The sequence below is a fragment of the Oncorhynchus masou genome, chromosome 18 (genome assembly GCF_036934945.1).
Source record: "Oncorhynchus masou masou isolate Uvic2021 chromosome 18, UVic_Omas_1.1, whole genome shotgun sequence".
Lineage (NCBI taxonomy): Eukaryota > Metazoa > Chordata > Actinopteri > Salmoniformes > Salmonidae > Oncorhynchus > Oncorhynchus masou.
Window position 1 is genome coordinate 23,903,680 of NC_088229.1, and position 18,617 is coordinate 23,922,296.

At 42.9% G+C, this 18,617-nt stretch overlaps 1 protein-coding gene across 4 annotated transcripts in view; it reads left to right on the plus strand.

Annotated features, from left to right (window-relative positions):
- LOC135504266 (synaptotagmin-2-like) overlaps nt 1-18,617 on the plus strand; it is a 106,887-nt gene that overhangs the window by 74,629 nt on the left and 13,641 nt on the right. For 2 of the 4 annotated variants that reach the window (XM_064922661.1, XM_064922663.1), the window contains 4 exons: nt 10,483-10,583; nt 13,039-13,254; nt 14,346-14,506; nt 18,099-18,236. In XM_064922661.1, the coding sequence (XP_064778733.1) occupies nt 13,065-13,254; nt 14,346-14,506; nt 18,099-18,236 (489 nt within the window). In that variant the 5' untranslated portion in view covers nt 10,483-10,583; nt 13,039-13,064. The remainder of the gene's footprint in view (nt 1-10,482; nt 10,584-13,038; nt 13,255-14,345; nt 14,507-18,098; nt 18,237-18,617) is intronic. The other 2 variants (XM_064922664.1, XM_064922662.1) reach the window with 2 other exon arrangements.

The window sequence follows — 18,617 nt, forward strand, 5'->3', positions numbered from 1 at the left end:
ACCACAGCATTCTGCAGCAATACGACATCCCATCTGGTTTGCACTTAGTGGGTCTATCATTTGTTTTTCAACAAGACAATGACCCAACACACTTCCAGGCTGTGTAAGGGAAATTTGACCAAGAAGGAGAGGGATGGAGTGCTGCATCAGATGACCTGGCCTCCACAATCACCCCACCTCAAACCAATTGAGATGGTTTGGGATGAGTTGGACTGCAGATTGAAGGAAAAGTAGCCAACAAGTGCTCAGCATATGTGGGAACTCCTTCAAGACTGTTGGAAAAGCATTCCTCAGGAACCTGGTTGAGAGAATGCCATGAGTGTGCTAAGCTGTCATCAAGGCAAAGGCTGGCTACTTTGAAGAATCTAAAATATATTTTGATTTGTTAAAGAAATTGGTTACTACATGATTGAATGTGTTATTTAATAGTTTTGATGTCTTTCCTATTATTCTATAATGTAGAACATAGTAATATAAAGAAAAACCCTTGAATGAGTACGTGTGTCCAAACTTTTGAATGGTATTGTACGAATATACATTGGGTTCGCAAAGTATTCAGACCCCTTGACTTTTTCCACATTTTGTTAGGTTACCGCATTATTCTAAAATTGATTAAATTGTTTTTTCGCCCATCATCAATCTACACACAATACTCCATAATGACAAAGCTGTCACGCCCTAACCATAGAGAGCTGTTTATTCTCTATGTTGGTTGGGGCGTGATAGTGACTAGGGTGGGTCATCTAGGTGATTTATTTTGGCCTGGTATGGTTCCCAATCAGAGACAGCTGTTTATCATTGTTTATCATCATATTTAGGTAGCCATTTTCCCATTGTGATTTGTGGGATCTTGTCTACAGATAGTTGCCTGTGTGCACACCAGTAGCTTCATGTTTCGTTTGGTATTTTGTTGTCTTTGTCCGGTGTTCATTTAATAAAGTATAATGTACGCCTATCACGCTGCACCTTGGTCCAATCAGTACGATGAACGTGACAAAAGCAAAAACTGTTTTTTATAATTGTTTGCTAATTTATTTAACAAAGATTTATAATAATATGACATTTACATAAGTATTCAGAAATTTTACTCAGTACTTTGCCTTGAGTCTTCTTGGGTATGCCGCTTTAAGCTTGGCACACCTGTATTTAGGGAATTTCACCCACTCTTCTCCGCAGATCCTCTCAAACTCTGTCAGGTTGGATGGGGAGCAATGCTGCAAGGCTATTTTCATGTCACTTCAGAGATATTTTATCGTGTTCAAGTCCGGGCTCTGGCTGGGCCATTCAAGGACATTCAGAAACTCCCGAAGCCCTCCTGCATTGTCTTGGCTGTGTGCTTAGGGTTGTTGTCTTGTTGGAAGGTGAACCTTCGCCCCAGTCTGAGGTCATAAGCGCTCTTGAGCAGGATCTCTCTGTACTTTGGTCCGTTCATCTTTCGCTTGATCCTGAATAATCTCCCAGTCCCTGCTGCTGAAAAACATCCCCCCCAGCATGATGCTGCCACCACCATGCTTCACCGTAGGGATGGTGCCAGGTTTCCTTCAGATGAAAAGCTTGGCATTCAGGCCAAAGTGTTCAATCTTGGTATCATCAGACCAGAGAATCTTGTTTCTCATCGTCTGAGAATCTTTAGGTATCGTTTGGCAAACTCCAAGCGGGTTGTCATGTACCTTTTACTGAGGAGTGGCTTCCGTCTGGCCACTCTACCATAAAGGCCTGATTAGTGGAGTGCTGCAGAGATGGTTGTCCTTCTGGAAGGTTATCCCATCTCCACAGAGGAGCTCTAGAGCTCTGTCAGAGTGACCATTGAGTTCTTGTTCACCTCCCTGACCAAGGCCCTTCTACCCCGATTGCTCAGTTTGGTCGGGCGGCCAGCTCTAGAAAGAGTCTTGGTGGTTCCAAACTTCTTCCAGTTGGAGGCCACTGTGTTCTTGAGGACCTTCAATGCTGCAGAAATGTTTTGGTACCCTACCCCAGATCTGTAACTCTACATAATCCTGTCTTTGAGCTCTACGGACAATTCCTTTGACTTCATGGCTTGGTTTTTGCTCTACATGCACTGTCAACTGTGGGACCTTACATAGACAGGTGTGTGCCTTTCCAAATGATGTCCAATGAATTGAATTTACCACAGGTGGACTCCATTTTAGTTGTAGAAACATCTCAAGGATGATCAATGGATAAAGGATGCACCTGAGCTCAATGTCGAGTCTCCTAGCAAAGGGTCTGAATCAAATCAAATCAAATCAAATCAAATTTTATTTGTCACATACACATGGTTAGCAGATGTTAATGCGAGTGTAGCGAAATGCTTGTGCTTCTAGTTCCGACAATGCAGTAATAACCAACAAGTAATCTAACTAACAATTCCTAAACTACTGTCTTATACACAGTGTAAGGGGATAAATAATATGTACATAAGGATATATGAATGAGTGATGGTACAGAGCAGCATAGGCAAGATACAGTAGATGGTATCGAGTACAGTATATACATATGAGATGAGTATGTAAACAAAGTGGCATAGTTAAAGTGGCTAGTGATACATGCATTACATAAGGATGCAGTCGATGTACAGTACAGTATATACGTATGCATATGAGATGAATAATGTAGGGTAAGTAACATTATATAAGGTAGCATTGTTTAAAGTGGCTAGTGATATATTTACATCATTTCCCATCAATTCCCATTATTAAGTGGCTGGAGTTGAGTCAGTGTCAGTGTGTTGGCAGCAGCCACTCAATGTTCGTGGTGGCTGTTTAACAGTCTGATGGCCTTGAGATAGAAGCTGTTTTTCAGTCTCTCGGTCCCAGCTTTGATGCACCTGTACTGACCTCGCCTTCTGGATGATAGCGGGGTGAACAGGCAGTGGCTCGGGTGTTTGATGTCCTTGATGATCTTTATGGCCTTCCTGTAACATCGGGTGGTGTAGGTGTCCTGGAGGGCAGGTAGTTTGCCCCCGGTGATGCGTTGTGCAGACCTCACTACCCTCTGGAGAGCCTTACGGTTGAGGGCGGAGCAGTTGCCGTACCAGGCGGTGATACAGCCCGCCAGGATGCTCTCGATTGTGCATCTGTAGAAGTTTGTGAGTGCTTTTGGTGACAAGCCAAATTTCTTCAGCCTCCTGAGGTTGAAGAGGCGCTGCTGTGCCTTCTTCACAATGCTGTCTGTGTGAGTGGACCAATTCAGTTTGTCTGTGATGTGTATGCCGAGGAACTTAAAACTTGCTACCCTCTCCACTACTGTTCCATCGATGTGGATAGGGGGGTGTTCCCTCTGCTGTTTCCTGAAGTCCACAATCATCTCCTTAGTTTTGTTGACGTTGAGTGTGAGGTTATTTTCCTGACACCACACTCCGAGGGCCCTCACCTCCTCCCTGTAGGCCGTCTCGTCATTGTTGGTAATCAAGCCTACCACTGTTGTGTTGTCCGCAAACTTGATGATTGAGTTGGAGGCGTGCGTGGCCACGCAGTCGTGGGTGAACAGGGAGTACAGGAGAGGGCTCAGAACGCACCCTTGTGGGGCCCCAGTGTTGAGGATCAGCGGGGAGGAGATGTTGTTACCTACCCTCACCACCTGGGGGCGGCCCGTCAGGAAGTCCAGTACCCAGTTGCACAGGGCGGGGTCGAGACCCAGGGTCTCGAGCTTGATGACGAGCTTGGAGGGTACTATGGTGTTGAATGCCGAGCTGTAGTCGATGAACAGCATTCTCACATAGGTATTCCTCTTGTCCAGATGGGTTAGGGCAGTGTGCAGTGTGGTTGAGATTGCATCGTCTGTGGACCTATTTGGGCGGTAAGCAAATTGGAGTGGGTCTAGGGTGTCAGATAGGGTGGAGGTGATATGGTCCTTGACTAGTCTCTCAAAGCACTTCATGATGACGGAAGTGAGTGCTACGGGGCGGTAGTCGTTTAGCTCAGTTACCTTAGCTTTCTTGGGAACAGGAACAATGGTGGCCCTCTTGAAGCATGTGGGAACAGCAGACTGGTATAGGGATTGATTGAATATGTCCGTAAACACACCGGCCAGCTGGTCTGCGCATGCTCTGAGGGCGCGGCTGGGGATGTCGTCTGGGCCTGCAGCTTTGCGAGGGTTAACACGTTTAAATGTCTTACTCACCTCGGCTGCAGTGAAGGAGAGACCACATGTTTTCATTGCAGGCCATGTCAGTGGCACTGTATTGTCCTCAAAGCGGGCAAAAAAGTTATTTAGTCTGCCTGGGAGCAAGACATCCTGGTCCGTGACTGGGCTGGATTTCTTCCTGTAGTCCGTGATCGACTGTAGACCCTGCCACATGCCTCTTGTGTCTGAGCCGTTGAATTGAGATTCTACTTTGTCTCTGTACTGACGCTTAGCTTGTTTGATAGCCTTGCGGAGGGAATAGCTGCACTGTTTGTATTCGGTCATGTTGCCAGACACCTTGCCCTGATTAAAAGCAGTGGTTCGTGCTTTCAGTTTCACGCGAATGCTGCCATCAATCCACGGTTTCTGGTTAGGGAATGTTTTAATCGTTGCTATGGGAACGACATCTTCAACGCACGTTCTAATGAACTCGCACACCGAATCAGCGTATTCGTCAATGTTGTTATCTGACGCAATACGAAACATGTCCCAGTCCACGTGATGGAAGCAGTCTTGGAGTGTGGAGTCAGCTTGGTCGGACCAGCGTTGGACAGATCTCAGCGTGGGAGCCTCTAGTTTTAGTTTCTGTCTGTAGGCAGGGATCAGCAAAATGGAGTCGTGGTCAGCTTTTCCGAAAGGGGGGCGGGGCAGGGCCTTATATGCGTCGCGGAAGTTAGAGTAACAATGATCCAAGGTTTTTCCACCCCTGGTTGCGCAATCGATATGCTGATAAAATTTAGGGAGTCTTGTTTTCAGATTAGCCTTGTTAAAATCCCCAGCTACAATGGATGCAGCCTCCGGATAAATGGTTTCCAGTTTGCAACGAGTTAAATAAAGTTCGTTCAGAGCCATCGATGTGTCTGCTTGGGGGGGGGGGGATATATACGGCTGTGATTATAATCGAAGAGAATTCTCTTGGTAGATAATGCGGTCTACATTTGATTGTGAGGAATTCTAAATCAGGTGAACAGAAGGATTTGAGTTCCTGTATGTTTCTTTCATCACACCATGTCTCGTTAGCCATAAGGCATATGCCCCCGCCCCTCTTCTTACCAGAAAGGTGTTTGTTTCTGTCGGCGCGATGCGTGGGGCGATGCGTGGAGAAACCCGTTGGCTGCACCGCTTCGGATAGCGTCTCTCCAGTGAGCCATGTTTCCGTGAAGCACAGAACGTTACAGTCTCTGATGTCCCTCTGGAATGCTACCCTTGCTCAGATTTCATCAACCTTGTTGTCAAGAGACTGGACATTGGCAAGAAGAATGCTAGGGAGTGGTGCACGGTGTGCCCGTCTCCGGAGTCTGACCAGAAGACCACCTCGTTTCCCTCTTTTTCGGAGTCGTTTTTTTGGGTTGCTGCATGCGATCCATTCCGTTGTCCTGTTTGTAAGGCAGAACACAGGATCCGCGTCGCGAAAAACATATTCTTGGTCGTACTGATGGTGAGTTGACGCTGATCTTATATTCAGTAGTTCTTCTCGACTGTATGTAATGAAACCTAAGATGACCTGGGGTACTAATGTAAGAAATAACACGTAAAAAAACAAAAAACTGCATAGTTTCCTAGGAACGCGAAGCGAGGCGGCCATCTCTGCCGGCGCCGGAAGTATATTTACATCCTTATGTAAATAAGGTATTTCAGTGAATTTGTTATACATTTGCGAAATTTCTAAAAACCTGTTTTCACTTTGCCATTATGGGGATTGATGATCACTTTTATTTATTTAACCTGAGCCATGTTTTTCTCCATTTTAGAATAAGGCTGTGAGGTACCAAAATGTGGAAAAAGTCAAGGTCTGAATACCTTCCCAATTAACTGTATACAGTGCCTTGCGAAAGTATTCGGCCCCTTGAACTTTGCGACCTTTTGCCACATTTCAGGCTTCAAACATAAAGATATAAAACTGTATTTTTTTTGTGAAGAATCAGCAACAAGTGGGACACAATCATGAAGTGGAACAACATTTATTGGATATTTCAAACTTTTTTAACAAATCAAAAACTGAAAAATTGGGCGTTCAAAATTATTCAGCCCCCTTAAGTTAATACTTTGTAGCGCCACCTTTTGCTGCGATTACAGCTGTAAGTCGCTTGGGGTATGTCTCTATCATTTTTGCACATCGAGAGACTGAATTTTTTTCCCACTCCTCCTTGCAAAACAGCTCGAGCTCAGTGAGGTTGGATGGAGAGCATTTGTGAACAGCAGTTTTCAGTTCTTTCCACAGATTCTCCCACTTGTTGTTGATTCTTCACAAAAAAATACAGTTTTATATCTTTATGTTTGAAGCCTGAAATGTGGCAAAAGGTCGCAAAGTTCAAGGGGGCCGAATACTTTCGCAAGGCACTGTATATACACTATATGACCAAAAGTGTGTGGACACCTGCTGGTCAAACATCTCATTCCAAAATCATGGGCATTGATACAGAGTTGGTCCCCCCTTTTCTGCTGTAACAGCCTCCACTCTTCTGGGAAGTCTTTCCCCTCGATGTTGGAACATTGCTGCGGGGACTTGCTTCCATTCAGCCACAAGAGCATTAGTGAGGTCGGGTGCTGATGTTGGGCGATTAGGCCTGGCTCGTAGTCCGCATTCCAATTTATCCCAAAGGCGTTAGGTGGGGTCGAAGTCAGGACTCTGTGCAGGCCATTTGTTCTTCCACACTGATCTCTACAAAACAGTTCTGAAGGGACTACGCTTTGTGCACAGGGGCATTGTCATGCTGAAACAGTACAAAGGCCTTTCCCAAACTGTTGCCACAAGGTTGGTTGCACCGAATCTTCTAGAATGTAATTGTATGCTGGCCTAGCCCGAACCATGAAAAACAGCCCTAGACTTTTATTCCTCCTCTACTAAACTTTACAGTTGGCACTACACATTGGGGCAGGTAGCATCCTCCTGGCATCTGCCAAATCCATATTCGTCCGTCGGACAGGCAGAGGGTGACTCCAGAGAATGCGTTTACCACTCCTCCAGAGTCCAATGGCGGCGAGCTTTACACCACTCCAGCCGCGCTTGTCATTACGCATGGTGATCTTAGGCTTGTGTGTGGCTGCTCGGCCATGAAAACCCATTTCATGAAACTCCCAACGATCAGTTCCTGTGGTGACATTGCTTCCAGAGGCAGTTTGGAACTCGGTAGTGAGTGTTGCAACTAAGGACAAATGATCTTTACACGCTACGCGTTTCAGCACTCAGTGGTCTTGTTCTATGAGTTTGTGTGGCCTTCCACTTCACGGCTGAGCCATTGTTGCTCCTAGACATTTCCACTTCACAATAACAACACTTACAGTTGACCTGGGCAGTTCTAGCAGGGCAGGAATTTGACAAACGGACTTGTTTGAAAGGTGGGATCCTATGACGGAGCCACATTGAAAGTCACATAGTTATTCATGGAGATTGCATGGCTGTCTATGGAGATTGAATGGCTGCGGGCTCGATTTTATACACCTGTTAGCAACGGATGTGGCTGAAGTTGTCTACATACTACTTATATATATAGCAATACATTTGCTTGACAATTTAGCCATTCAGCAAACTCTCCCAACCAGTGACCCACAACTAGTGCATTCATCTTAAGACAGCCAGGTGAGACAACCACATATCACAGTCGTATCTTAACCACATATCATATACATAATACAATACATAATGCAATGCAAAATACAATGCAAAATACAAAACAAAATCTCTTCATAGTCCCTGATTTGCCATAAGGTGTTATTTTTTCTGTTTTTGTTATAATCTGCTTAAATTATTATTATTTTTTAAATATTTTATTTGATATTTGATCAGCAATACAAAACATACAACATACAAACAACGACATCATACAAACATCAACTACATTACACCTGCACAGACCACTAGTCGTCACCACTATCTCCAGCGCGCTAATCACTTTCCGCCACAAGGCCTCATTTTGTTTGAATCTGGTTTTATTGCTAGCTTGAGTTACATGTGTTTCCCAGCATCTGTTCTGGACTTGGGTTCTAATTACTGTAATGCCTTCTCTCTACCATAGCAAGATATACACCTCCATTACTAATGTACATGGTAATGACAATTGAACAGAGTGCTTGTATAACACATTTACTGGAGTTTTCTGCCTAAAATAGCTTTGCCATGATTTGTTAGGCAAACAGAGCAAATTTTGAACTTTAGATAGATAATACAACTCTCCAACATTATGAAACCCCAAAGCATTGTTGATTTCTAACAGTAATCCCCTAGCATCCCCATCTCAGCTGGTAGAAAAATCCTGCAAACCAGAAGTAAGACGTATTATCTCTTACCTTTTGTGGTGAGATTATTTGAAGTCAACAAAACAGTGTCAGTGAGCAGTGCTTTATTCCAGTGTGTTTATATGCAGATGAAGAATACAGACTAAAAGCCCTTGATACCCGTTCAAGTCTGAGCCAATGTGCTTAGTGATAAGCGCCAGATCATACCAGGAGCCATGTTGCTCAGGGATGTGGAGCACAGCCATTTTGTTTGAAGTTATGAGGAGAAGTAGAGGAGTCCCTATCTAACGAAGTGAGAAGCACACTGAGAGATGGGGCTCTAAAGCGGATACTGTTTCTTGTCACGGATTTGTAGCTTGTTGTTAAGTTGGTAAATTTGTCATTTATGCAGGTAAAGTAAGTATTTGCTAATGTTTTGCTTATCTGTTATGCTGCCTCTAAGGACATGCCCAGACAGAGTCAGTTTTACTTTAGGATTGTAAGGGTTAGAAAAGCGCAGACTAGTTGTGTAGGCAAACAAGGTTATTCATGGCAGATTGCATTTCATTTAGGGATATGATATCGACCAGACTATTGTACAAATAGTTAGGGTATTAAGGCAGAATAAACACTTCAGACATTCTAAATATTGATATGTTTCTTTGGCTGTGTACTGGCTTGTGTTAAAGAGGTGGTATTTCGTGTTCAATTTAAGGCTTCCTTGAAAGGGAAAACACCATGTATAATTAATTTCCCAGGAGTGAGTGGTGAGAACTGATCATAAAGCAGGGGTAATGGCTGCCATAAAGCAGTAGACTAACCCTGTTCCTCCGAGCCCCTCCAGGGCCCACTACCCCGCTGCCCTTCGAGAGGAGAGGAGATAAAACGCTCCTCCACGCCATCTCTGCCAATGTTAATTCAATTCTGCCTGGCTTAGTCTGCCGTGAGGGTCAAACAGAGGGATAAATCTACCCGCCTTAGAGCCTGGCTGGCTGGTGATTATCACTGGGTTGTTGTTAATACAACCCAAACACCCAAGACTAAGGCTGCTCAGCCAAGAAATGGACAATGATGACTGTTGCTATACACATACCTCATGTTTAACAACGTCTCCCCCCTGATATAGTCCATCACACTTTTGGCATATTTTGTAACAGACATGGTTTGTAACAGACATGCCCCACACCCAATCAGTGGAAGCAGGCCATTATTTGTAAGAATTTGAATGGTTTGCCTTCACAGATGGATAATCCACACTGTGTTATTCACCCAGTGTCTGGATGTCGTTAATTACTATACATTTTGGGAAGAGCAAGTACAGACAGCTCATCCCTCCAGCATTCCTGGTTTACAGGCCGGCGGAACATCAAGGTCTTTCCGGTTATCTTGTCTAAAGATTGAATATGTTTACATGCAAAAGCAATGAAATCTAGACAGTTTCTGCCTCAACACTCTTGAGACAGAGCATCAAGGATGAACAAGATCGGAGGGAATCGATGAGGCGAGATGGATTAGGAAAACACTGTGACATGGATGGCATGATGGTACAGCATAGCGCCTGTCAGTAGACTGAACACCTTCCTCAGAGAGAAAATATACATGTCATGTGATCTCTCCCCAAACCAATACGTTATTTATCCAAACTTTCTTAAAAAACTAACACACTAGAGTGTTTAAATATTACTATAGAGTATGTGAAAAATGTCCCTCTTCACTAACCTTTATTTTTTTAACTGAAATGTTCCAGAAATTGTTTTTTTTAAATACACAATTAACTATGTCTGATGAGAACATATTATTTCAACGTTCATCATTTGTTATCCCCTTATGGTGTTCTTTCACTTTAGTAGTTGCGGTCTTTCCACAAGCCATTTGTCTTACGCAACATTAACTTGCATAACATCGCCATACCACATTTATAACTAGTCTTTGTCCATTTGAATAATATAAAACTTATCCTTTCTGTTGTCAGCTTCATTCAATTATTCACATGCAGCAATAGAGACAGACAGGATCTCCGTCAGTGGATAAGAGAATTGGCGTTTGAGAAATGAAAAATCCTTTTTGTTTGCCCATATCCTCATGGCTTTAATGAAATCAGAATTTTTTTAATGAACTCATTATGTTTTTCTACCTTCAAAGCCCCTCTTCGAAGCCCCTTCATCACTAAGCTAAGGACCCTGGGACTAAACATCTCCCTCTGCAACTGGATCCTGGTCTTCCTGACGGTACACCCCCAGGTGGTAAGTGTAGGCAACAACACATCTGCCACGCTGATCCTCAACACTGGGGCCCCTAAGGGGTGTGTGCTTAGTCCCCTCCTGTACTCCCTGTTCACCCATGACTGCGTGGCCAGGCACGACTCCAACACCTTCATTAAGTTAGCTGACAACACAACAGCCTGATCAATGACAAGACAGTCTATAGGGAGGTCAGAGATCTGGCAGTGTGGTGCCAGGACAACAACCTCTCCCTCAATGTGAGCAAGACAAAGGAGACGATTGTGGACTACAGGAAAAGGCGAGCCGAAAAGGCCCCCAATAACATCAACGGAGCTGTAGTGGAGCAGGTCAAGAGTTTTGAGTTCCTTGGTGTCCACATCACCAACAAACTAACATGGTCCAAACACACCAAGACAGTCATGAAGAGGGCACAACAATACCTTTTCCCCCTCAGGAGACTAAAAAGATTTGGCATAGGTCCCCAGATCCTCAAAAAGTTCACCATCGAGAGCATCCTGACCGGTTGCATCACTACCTGGTATGGCAACTGCTCGGCATCTGACCGTAAGACACCACAGATGGTAATGCGTACGGCCCAGTATATCATTGGAGCCAAGCTTCCTGCCATCCAGGACCTATATTCTAGGCGGTGTCAGAGAAAGGCCCAAAAAAGGCCCAAATGACTCTAGTCAATCAATTCGTAGACTATTCTCTCTGCTACCGCAAGGTAAGCGATACCGGAGCACCAAGTCTAGGACTAAAAGGCTCCTTAACAGCTTCTACCCCCAAGTCATAAGATTGCTGAACAATTAATAAAATGGCCACCCAGACTATTTACATTGCCCCCCTTCCCCTGCTACTCGCTGTTTATTATCTATGCATAGTCACTTTAACCCTACTTATATGTACAAATTGCCTCGACTAGCCTGTAACCCCGCACATTTACTCGGTACCGGTATCCCCGGTAAATAGCCTCGTTATTGTTAATTTATTGTGTTACTCTTATTATTATTTTACATTTTTGTACTTATTTATTTACTAAACATTTTCTTAACTCTATTTCTTGAACTGCATAACTAAGCATTTCACAATAAGGTCTACAAATGTTACACCTGTATCTGGCGCATGTGACAAATAAAGTTTGATTTGAATTCGGCTCTTGCTCTGTCTAACATTATTTTGACACATGGAGGATCACACTCAGCTGCTGTTTGTCGCAGTTTGATTCCTTGCCCTGGTGACAGCTTTGTTATTGAAATGTGGGTGGACATATGTGCATGGGATGCGTGAACACAGAGTAAGTTGTTGTTGTTGTTTAGCTTGGCTTTGTATATCACTACGTATCTCATACAATGTTATATGCTGAAGTTGATATTGATATTGGCTATTATTACCTTTAGTGTCATTTCCATGTGTAATATTTGCAATGTATGTTGCCCATTTGTATAGTTTCATTGTATGGTAGGTAAGATGTTTGCGTTAACTGCCGTTGTTATTATTGTACGTTTATGTAATACCTGGTTATTAGATACAGTCCTTACCTATTGTGCTATTGCAGTTCTGTTCCATTTTTATTCTCTGTCCATTTAATATGCCTACATTAATCCTGCTCTATGCATTGCATTCCATGTGTATATTCATTATCTGTCTGGTTCTGTAACTTTACAGAACCATCTCCATTTACATCTCCATACATCTCCATCTCCATGTTCATCCCCATGTTCACCCCCATTTACATCTCCATGTTCAACCCCATGTTCATCTCCATGTTCCTCCCCATTTACATCTCCATGTTCATCTCCATGTTCATCCCCATGTTCATCTCCATGTTCATCCCCATGTTCATCTCCATGTTCATCTCCATGTTCCTCCCCATTTACATCTCCATGTTCATCTCCATGTTCCTCCCCATTTACATCTCCATGTTCATCCCCATTTACATCTCCATGTTCATCTCCATGTTCATCCCCATGTTCATCCCCATGTTCATCCCCATGTTCATCTCCATGTTCATCTCCATGTTCATCCCCATTTACATCTCCATGTTCATCTCCATGTTCATCTCCATGTTCATCTCCATGTTCATCCCCATGTTCATCTCCATGTTCATCTCCATGTTCATCCCCATGTTCATCTCCATGTTCATCCCCATGTTCATCTCCATGTTCATCTCCATTTACATCTCCATGTTCATCTCCATGTTCATCCCCATGTTCATCTCCATGTTCATCTCCATGTTCATCTCCATGTTCATCCCCATGTTCATCTCCGTGTTAACTTTTGGGATGCTTTATTCTCCTCTAACCGGGCAGTGTCAGTGAGTCACAAATCAGTCAAATACTTAGATCCAGGTCACTCTCTTTCACTAGATATGACCTTACTATACTTATAATCAACACTTTTGGAGTCCAGAATGCTATGTACATGTAGGACTCATTTACAACTCTGTGTTAACAGCCCTCTCTCTATTCACAAGGACTGTGTGTGGCCTAACTGTCGAGGATGAAGTGGAACCTGTTCAAAAAGAAGCCTGAAGCCATGGTCGGACCGGAGCCCACTGGGGCCTCTGTCTTAACTGTTGCCCCTGGCCCCGTGGCCTCCACCGCAGCTGACAACTCCACAGAGGCCGTCAAAAACGGCGATTTTGACGACATCAAGAATAAGTTCCTCAATGAGATTGACAAGATCCCATGTGAGTGCCTGTCTGGACGTTGCACAGTACCTAACACCCACACCGATCTAGATGAGTTTGCATGACTTTTATTGATAATTACACTGAACAAAAATATAAACGTAACATGTAAAGTGTTAGGCCCATGTTTCATGAGCTGAAATATAAGATCATAGAAATTTGACATTGTGTTGTGCACAAATGTGTTTACTTCCCTGTTTGTGAGCATTTATCCTTTGTCAAGATAGATAATCCATCCACCTGACAGATGTTGCATATCAAGAAGCTGATTAAACACATGATCATTGCACTGGTGCACTTTATGCTGGGGACAATAAAAGGCCACTAAAACATGCAGTTTGCCACACAACACAATGTTGCAATTGGTATACTGACTTCGGGAATGTCCACCAGAGTTGTGCCAGAGAATTTAATGTTAGTTTCTCTACTATAAGCCGCCTGCAACGTTGTTTTCGAGAATTTGGCAGTACATCCAACCGGACTCACAACCGCAGACCATCGTAGGGGCAAGCGGTTTGGGATGCTCTGGATTGACGTGTACGACAGCATGTTCCAGTTCCCTCCAATATCTGGTAACTTCACACAGCCATTGAAGAGGAGTGGGACAACATTCCACAGGCCACAATCAACAACCTGTTAACTCTATGCGAAGGAGATGTGTCACACTGCATGAGGCAAATGGTGGTCACACCAGATACTGACTGGTTTTCTTATCCACACCCCTACCTTTTTTTTAAAGGTATCTGTGACCAACAGATGCATATCTGTTTTCCCAGTCATGTGAAATCCATAGATTTGAGCCTAATTAATTATTTTCAACTGACTGCTTACCTTATTTGAACTGTAATTCAGTAAAGTCTTTGACATTGTTGCATGTTGCGTTTATATTTTTGTTCACTATAGATCTGTTCTCCCCCTGAAGGCAGTGACATCCACTTTAGGCCCTTATTATCTATTGATCAGGCGGTATCGTTGCGAATGGCATTCTCTGAAAATCTAATTTGCACCAAATCTAATTGTTACCTAATTGCTTTTTGTTTGTGGATGTTTGTGTATGTTTCTGTGTGTGTGTGTGTGTGTGTGTATCTTAGTGCCATCATGGGCCATCATCGCCATTGCAGTTGTAGCTGCTACCCTGATTCTCACCTGCTGCTTCTGCATCGTTAAGAAGTGCTGTTGCAAGAAAAAGAAGAACAAGAAGGGCAAGAAAGGGAAGGGGGAAATGGGCATGACGAACATGAAAGGAGGAGAGGTATGTTCAAGCCGGGGGGGGGGGGGGCTTGGGGGGGTAATTGTATAGTTATAAATCAGAATAAATACATTGGGAACTAACACCCAACTTAAAGCTGTTCTTTATGTGGAATATTTGCCAATAACAGCATAGAGAACCTATTGTCCCATAATTGACAACCACATCACTCAGTGGATGGCATAGTGAAAATAGAGCCCTGTCTAGCCATTTAGAATTCATAACATTGTATATATTTAGTAAGTCATTTAGCCCATCATTGAACTGTCAAAATCTCTAGAAAATACCCCCCATTCCTTTTTCATTTCTTGTTGTTATATATTGTATTTGTCAGACATGTTAGTGGTGCTTTCTGTTGTGCTTTGGGACCAGGGTGAAAAATGACACAGCTGGGCTCTTTTGCATGGGGGAATTATACTATTGTTGATGGAATATATAATGCTTACCAATTAGCACAGAATAGCCATGCCAAAATTCTAATTCTAAACAGCCCGTAGCGACATTGTGGGACTACATGTTCTAGTCTAGTGCATAATCGATCATTTTACAGATTACATTTTGGTTCAATTGAACATTCTTCAACAACAACAACAGCAAGATCCCCAAACTGATGGTTAAATAAAACACAAGGCCTCTAGTGCTGGCCTTAGTGGGGTTCTAGCACTGTGTCATTTTTCCCGTCCTATAGTGTAGTCGTTGACTCTGCCTCTGCTCTCATTTCCCTCTATGGTGTCTGCTGTGAGTTCAATCTCTTCCTTTCTCCCTGCTCTCCTCCTTCCTGCTTTGTGTCTTATGTGTGCTCCGTGTATCTTGACTGTGGTGGACTTCTCTGTATACGGTAGGTCTGACGGCACGAGGCGCACCTCTCTGGCCTCTCTGTTTAAGCGTAGGGCAGGGGAGAGATGGGGGTGTGCTGGGCTTGTGGAAGGGGATTGGCGATTATTACAATGGGTGCTATGGCTTTCTATGTCTTGCAAGCTTAGGTGCTGTGGGTGCTTGAGGGTGTAGCTATGGGAAAGATTAAGCTGCTTTGCAAGTCTATTGATTTGATATGCTACCGCACCGACTGCCATGATGATGTCTTGAGTATCCATGGAGAGGTTGCAATTTTGGGCAAAAGATAAAACAAACAAACTATAAGACCTCTGAAAGTGGAAATGTTTTAAATGTTTTTGAAATGAACTTGCAACTCATCCTATGGTTGAGCCTCTGAATGATGACGAGTGCACTGAGGCAACCCACTAGAGTTCACTAACATGCATGTGCAAAGGGTGAGGTTGGCTATTGTCAAATAATGGGGGAAACATTACCCGCTGAGATTTCTGAACATGTTTCCACAATCAAATCACCTAATGAAGCACATTATTGTTCATAGTCTCTTACAGTAACTATAATACTTGTCTTTTCCATGCTTTCAGTGTGAAATTCATACATAATTTCTACATCATAAATTCAGCTGTGCAAACATGCTCAGAGATCAAGGTGAGACAAAGTGGTTTATATCTCTTGACAAAGACCAACCTTTTCAGAAGGTATCATTGAATGGCCACAACTTGACTTGAGAGTAACTATCCTGGATGACCCAAGATGATGCTGACCAATTAGGTTATAATCAACATTTCCCTTTCTCCCTGGAGCAGTGGTGTTAGTGGAAAAGAATGGGGGTCAGAAAGTTTGCCTACTGGTAATAATGTGAGCCACATTTGAATTCTCTTTAGACAGCATGATTCAAATCTAAACCCTGGTACTTCAATTGGCTGCCTACAGTTTGATTTCAGAATTCCTTGCAGAATGTGAGCTCACAAATGAAAAGTTATCGTAGTTATGATGATGGGGACATACTTTTGGACATACCTTTCTGTAATCTTTGAATCCCACTGCATGTATGGTATGATTTAGACTGGAGCTCTCCAATATAGCATTACTTCTCATGGATGTGCAATTTTCACGAACACTCTAAGGAAAAAGGGTTCCAAAAGGGTTCTTTGGCTGTTCCCATAGGAGAACCCTTTTTGTTTCCAGGTAGAACCATTTTTGGTTCCAGGTAGAACCTACATGGAATCCCAAAAAGTTATTCAAAGGATCCTCCTATGGGGACAGCCGTAGAACCCTTTAAAGTTCTAGATAGCACTTTTTTGTACACAGAGTTTTTCAGGATTGTAAAGCATGCAATCTTGACTAACAAAAATATTACTGACATTGATACATTACTTTAATGCACATCAGGAGTCATTATTGAGACTATAGGAGACTGGAAAAGGCTGAGTCATTTCATTCACATTATTTAAAGACTACTGTATTCTCCTGCATTGATTGACCTGGCATGCTCAAATGTAAAGCATTTACCACAACAAATGTACAGAATGCCACTATAAGGAGATGGTGTGTGTGTGTGTGTGTGTGTGTGTGTGTGTGTGTTGTGTTTGCACGTGTGTTTGAAGAGTGGGTGAGTTTTTCTGCAAGCCTGCATGCGAGAGCCTTTGCATGTGAGTGTGTGCTTATGTGTGCTTGTTGTTGGTTAAATGTTTGCTCAGTAGATGTGAGGTCTATTAAGTATGTAAGGCTGTGTATGCAAGGGTGAATATAATATGTAGAATACAGTGTGTCTGTGTGAATGTGTTAGTAATTGGGTGTGTGTTTGTGTGTGAATGGAATACAACATAGAATGAGCTGCAGTCTGCCCCAGGTCCTCTTCCAGGGTAAGCTCTGCGATAAATAGCATGGCCCTACTAATTGACATTATTAAGTAATGTACAGTATGTGTCGAGGACAATATAAAATAAATGCATTAGAAGTTAGGCAAAAAATTCCTTAAAAGGGTCAGTAATTCTACGATGATGTCATGGTTAGCTATTTGGATAATTATATTATCATATGAGCTGACACTGGGATTTGTAAATGTTCCTTATAACTAGAGATACTGTACAATACATCTGTAACACGCAATGTGTATTAGCAGGAGTTATGAGCTCATATCTGCTGTAGATTAGTGTCGATTTTCAGTAATTAAAGTAATTATGATGATTATGTCAGTGGAGGTGTAATCTTAGACAGTAATAGTGCAAACAGATTTCTGGGAGGTTGGAGTGCAGTTCCCGGCAACAAGGAGAAAATAGAATACAAGCATTGTATTGTTTCTGTAGACTTTGACACAAACCTTTATCAATGTCAAACTGCCAGGATTTGCAGCAAGAACAAAAACATTTGTCCTGTCTGGTGCTACCCCTGTAGCAAACCTCGACTACATCTTGACTGTTTTACTGCCCTTTTTTTCCTTTTGACATTCAGTATATCGATCTCTTTCTATGTTATGTCAATGAATATATACAGTAAAGAATTAATGATGAATATATAGTGCAAAAGCAAAATGGTGTCACTCAAGGAATGGTGAAATCAAGTCATGTTGCAACTAAGGTCATCGATGAAAAGATGTGCACTAGTAGCATCTGGGTAAGCAAGCAGGGGGTAAGTGGCAGGTAGATGGCTGCCGTGACTAACTGGACCACTGAAGAAGAATCTATAGGTGTTTTTGACTATTTGTTCAAATGTCTGACGCCCACTCTGCCCCCCCCCCCCCTGCCCCTTGTCATTCCAGAAACAGGACGATGATGATTATGATGAAGATGATGCTGAGACTGGTATGACTGGAGATGAGAAAGAGGAAGAGGTGAAGGAGAAAGAAAAGCTTGGGAAGCTTCAGTATTCCATAGATTATGACTTCCAGGACAACAAGGTGGGTGTTTAGACTTGAGCAGATGGCTTTTTGATGACCCCGGAGCTTAAAAAATAGACAATTTTACTGTGCTGTAAAAAGGAAAAAACAAAGCTAACTGCCTAAGCCTCTAGTCCAAGGTAGTTTTCCACATGACGTCTTTCAAAGGCAATGGACTTTTGCCATTTGCTGAGAGTTTTTTATCCTTTGGAAATGCAGCTTGTTGGTCCAAAAGCCAAGGACAGCTGTAAATGTGAATTTGCTGACACTAAAGGATTGATCCAATCCATCGTTCTACGGTTATGCTTTCGAGATCAAATCAGTCAAACTTTTACAAAGATTCCATTCCTTGTTTGTGTTATAGATGCAGCATATGAATGGATTTCCTTGACCTGTTATGCA